The sequence below is a fragment of the Olea europaea genome, chromosome 3 (genome assembly GCF_002742605.1).
Source record: "Olea europaea var. sylvestris chromosome 3, O_europaea_v1, whole genome shotgun sequence".
Taxonomy (NCBI): Eukaryota; Viridiplantae; Streptophyta; class Magnoliopsida; order Lamiales; family Oleaceae; genus Olea; species Olea europaea.
The window spans coordinates 18,647,200-18,652,234 of record NC_036239.1 but is presented as its reverse complement, the minus strand read 5'-3'; the positions used below and the strand labels follow the sequence as shown (position 1 = coordinate 18,652,234).

Here is a 5,035-nt window from a genome sequence, read left to right as displayed (position 1 = left end):
ATGGAAAATGTGGAGCAATTAAACACTACCTTAAATGAAAAAATAATAAAAATGCAAACAAACCAATATGTGATAACAGGACTAAGAGAATTAATCAATTAGGGAAAAATTTAGAAACTTGGAAACAAACTTAATTACACTGTTACATTCCAGAAAACCAAACTTCTCCATTCTTTGCATGAAAATGGATGTAGAAGTCGTTATTTATAATGTGCATGAACTTACACTCACAATGTGCTTTAGACGAGAAAAATACAAGAATTCTGCAACAGAATCTGGGATTCTAGAAACAGAGAAAGGGAAAAAAAGAGTCATGACCTTCTACTTCTATTCTGAAGGCAGGAAGGTTTCTGAGCAGAACCAGTTATGTCAGAACCCTTAAAAGTAAAGTGGTCCAAAAGAAGGAACGAAAAAAAATTGACTACACTGCACATTTTGGAGCTGAGAGAGCAAGATCACAATTAATCTTTAAAGTGAAAGGTTTTCAATTTGTATAGGCAGCTCAAGCTCCTTAAAAACGCTACTTCCATAGACAGTTTGTCTTTGTTTGGCACTAAGTTTTCAGTGAAAGTTGAAACAGGAATATCCAATGCACGTTTTTGTCCTAAAAACTGATAGCTAATAGATTGTACTTTCAGAAAATAGCTAATTTGTAAAGAAGCCCTTATTAGTTATAAGTTCATTAGCTCATTAATAAAATGAAAAAGATCCAGAAATCAGATTTATTTCCTAAAACGATGATTACTGGTACAGAACATTATCTGCATTATGATAAATTGCACCATAGAATTACCTGTTAAGAAATTGTACAAAACCACGTCCCTTTCCAGCCGGTATCTTCACAGAGACAACCTCACCAAATGGAGTAAAAGACTGTCTGAGCTCTTCATCAGTGACATCAGAGTCGAGTCCTCCCACAAATATCTAGTCACGAGTTACTGTAATACTGAAATATACAAATTTCTCAGGACAAAATTCCCAAGAGGAGCAAGACTCACTGTTGTGTTAGATGAATCATTTTCAAATTTATAACCTTGGGGCGTGATATCATTTGATGTATATCCACCTGCTAATAAAACGGCTACACCAAAAAAGTAAGTCAAAATGTTGGAATTTATGCTAAAGTAGATTACATTACATAATCTAATTGACAACACACAAATGATCTGTTTAACAATTGTCCTTTCAAAACTAGAAGAATAAAACAAGAAGAGTGTGGAAAAGACTAAATTAGAAAGCTTCGATGCTTTGTATCCTAACTGATCTTAGAAATGATGAGTAGAGATCAGAATACGCAAATTGGTAAACTTGTGGTACTTTTATTACTCATTTTCATGAGAGAAAGAGAACGTCAATCATCAATGAGGGAAGAAAAATGAAGTCCTCATCAAATGTATATATTACTGTGCATCAATAAATGCTCCTTCAATGGATCAAACTCAAAGTATGTTGTTTAGCATAAGGTATAGTACTATTTTAAGTTTTGTTTCATAGAACTTACAGCTCAAATTATGCCGAATTGACCAAAAAAGTTACCCTATGACAAACATGGAGGCTTATATGAATAACATAGAAGTAGAGATCGAGTCAAGTAATGAAGTTTGTTTCACTAATACCATTTAAATCAAGAAAAATTTATTGTCATAGGACTCTCAAGGAACTCCAAGATTATCCTTGTTAAAAAGAGAATAATTTTGGTGGTAGACAGGTTGCTGTCTTTTGAAACCGTATCACTAAATTTAGGAGAAAAATTATCAGAAAACACTAACTTTTTGTCATAACTGGATGCACAAAGGAGGTATTATATTGCACCTTGTGAAGAATACTGTTGCTGTGTAGCTTGTTTCTTGGGGGTTGCAATACTGATTCGCATAGGTCTACTAGTACAATAAACTCCATTCATTTCCATCATGGCTCGTGATCTCTCATTTTCATCACCGAACCTGACAAAGCCGTAACATTTTGAACGATCGGTGTTTGAGTCAACAACTACTTTTGCACCTTTGACGGATGGATATTTACTAGCAAAGGTTTCGTGCAGTAGGGCATCAGTAACCTCACTATCCAGATCCCCAACAAATATTGACAAATCAGACCCGCCATCTGTCCTCCTATCACCAGAGCTAAAGGCTGTCCAGTTTAGGCGAAAGGTTTGATCAGTATTTGGCATCAAGCAGTCACTGTAGCCACGCAGAACTTTCTCTGCTGCAGCATGAGAACTGAACTCAACAAATCCATATCTGTCCAATTGACCGTTATGCTTATTGCAAATGACCTTGACAGAAACAACCTGTCAGTTCAAAACATCAAATGTGATTTAAAATTCCTCTAGGAAAAATCTTTATTTTTTCAACACATTCAGAAAGTATCCAAACTGAAAATGAACTGCATTTTCATGCATCAAATGAACAGATGGAAAAATACTTTTCTTAGTGTCTCACTCATTTAAGCTCAAAGAGTTCTATTTTATTTCCTTTAAATTCCAAAAACAGTTGGTTATAGCAAACTTGCAATCTTCATTTTCAGCCATTCATACAATTCAACCGAGAGGCTAAAGGAAATCTCATAATGGAAAAAGCTGATATGCGTATGTGGGACGTGAATTGCTTGATGATCATGGTTACTAATTGATGTCTGTCTCGTAGAATTATTGACTTGGAACAATGGCATATACAGAATAATAACACAAACATTATACTCTGAAGAGCTCTGCCAACACAAAGTATTCTTAAAGAATTATTCAAAGAGACTGGCAGACTGCCATCAGTCATTATTTGCATCTTGCTCCTTTGATAAAAAATACTTCTATTATCAAAGAAAGTTAGCACATGCATACTGTTTTTTACACAATTTGGAAATATCAACTCCATTGGATACATATTATTTCCTAAGGTGCCAACACAGTTCTCTTGAAATTTTGCATTCCAATGATACATTGAAACTGTCAAATCACCAACTTGTTCTCTAGGAAACGTAATTTGTCAAGCATCCTTGAGCTTAGCTTTGAAGAACTAGAAAAATGCTTGCTTTAAATAACCGTTAACTGTAACCTATGTAGCACGGACACTCTAACTAGGGTAGCATGTCCGTGCCCGACACGTGTCGGATACGTGTCGATACCGACACTCTTCGGAAACTCTACAGTAATCATTTTCCTTTCTTACTATAACTATTATATATTTTTAACTCGGAGTTTTTAATAAATAACAAATAAGTATTCATATTTAAAAGATTTCAACAAAAAATAATCAATAATAAGTATAAAATTGAATTTAAACTATATAAATGAAGAATTTTAAAAATCTAATGAACGTGTCGATGACGTGTCGTGTCGTTACTTTTTTGAAAAATCACGAGTCGACGTATCCGACACGTATCGTGTCGGACACACGTGTCCATGTCGGTGCATCATAGACTGTAACACAGCAATTAGTCAAGCTAGCCTCACAATCATAATCACAATCAGCAGGAGGTGTGGGAGCAGAAGCAGGAACACAAGCAGAGGGAGGAGGAGAGGAAGAAGAAGAAACCCATTTGAGACATCCAAATAGGCAAAAACATTCTGAAAATATACATTGTATAGAAGCACCACGAACCTAACCAAGAAAATATATGTTTAAAGAATCACAAAAAGTAAAATTTCATTCAGATATATGAGATCCTGTTCTAAAAATATGTTACATATGTTGTAGATATGCTTGATCAACAACACTCATTTGCAAGCCCTTTAATCCAGCAAAAAGCTTCAGTGTTGCAGCTTCGCACAACACCACTCCTCCCTAATCATACTAGAGATATAAATGTTATCCTTAACTTCAAGAATTTAATGAAAATAGCAAGTTATGGGATTCGTAGCTTACTTCACTTGCCTAACAAATAAAGCAAAAGCATGACCCTACTTCTAAATCCTTCCAACATTTTTTTCCTTAAAAGTTACTTTTTCCCAAGTTAATAAATATATGTATATATACCATATACGGACATCTATCCCGTCTTGGTTCTATGTCAATAGTAATGAGATCTCAAATCTGTAACAATGTTTTCAAGCATCTATCAAAAGTTTCAGTTCAATCTATCAATTTCAAATCCACTTGACAAACATACTATCAAATCAAAAAAGAAAAATCAGCAACGAAGTAATCATACAACTACCAGTAAAAACTCAAATAATGAACAATTAAATTTATACGCATACTACAAAATTTATTTAAAAAACGAAAAAATACCTCGCGCTCAATTGGAGATAAGTTTCATCCATCCATTGTTGGAGATCTCCAATCCAGATCGTTTTGTTATCGTCAGTAGAGCTCTGAATCTGCTGCTGCTGATACTGCTGCTGTTGGTGATAGTACGGTACGTAATGATGGTTATAAATCATCTGCTGCATTGCCATTGCCGGGTAGTGCATGGCCATCCATTGCTGTTGGTACTGCTGCATCGCAATCCACTGCTGGTGCTGGTGCTGGTGCTGTTGCTGTTGCATATGATGTTGTTGATTCGAATCTCCGCTGTTCATTTTCAGAATCTCTCCAAATTAATCCTCTCCCTAAATTCAATCACTGAGGTTTAGAGAGAGATAGGTAGTAAACCTGGTCTGAGAAACCAGGATCAAGAATAAAAGGGTCTAAACCGGATGTATTAGGGGAGGAAAGGCATATAGCCACAAAAAAAAGACATTTTTTTCAAAATGATCGTTAATTACTGTTCAAAAAAAATTGAAAATTTTGTAAAATCCTTAAAAATAATGAAAACTCAATATTGTCCCTAACAAATCACTCTCAAATCGACGTCTGAAAAAGAAGGAGAAGAAATTTTGTTGGAAATAATGGTAGAAATCTTTGTAGATTATGTAAAATTACTGAAAATGATATTTTTTGAGGTGTTTTTGAGCCAAAATGGCGATTCCGACACCTGGACCGGAGAAGAAATGGAGGAGAGGGCTAGACGGCCCATACCATCTTTTCTAGACAGTAGCTAGGCTTCCTTCAATTTGTTTTCGTTGTATTCCATAAATAATTTAAATACACAAAAATAA

The 5,035-nt window shown here is 34.9% G+C and overlaps 1 protein-coding gene across 1 annotated transcript; it reads right to left on the bottom strand.

Annotated features, from left to right (window-relative positions):
* Positions 1-4,516, bottom strand: LOC111379394 (polyadenylate-binding protein RBP47-like). Its single transcript, XM_023002753.1, has 8 exons — positions 4,227-4,516; positions 3,866-3,869; positions 3,699-3,779; positions 3,417-3,596; positions 2,599-2,709; positions 1,813-2,290; positions 999-1,066; positions 1-924 (listed from the first exon to the last, which is right to left on the bottom strand). The coding sequence occupies exons 1-8, from the start codon at positions 4,514-4,516 to the stop codon at positions 790-792; spliced, it is 1,347 nt and encodes a 448-aa protein (XP_022858521.1). The 3' UTR covers positions 1-789.
* Between the last annotated feature and the right edge of the window lie 519 nt (positions 4,517-5,035).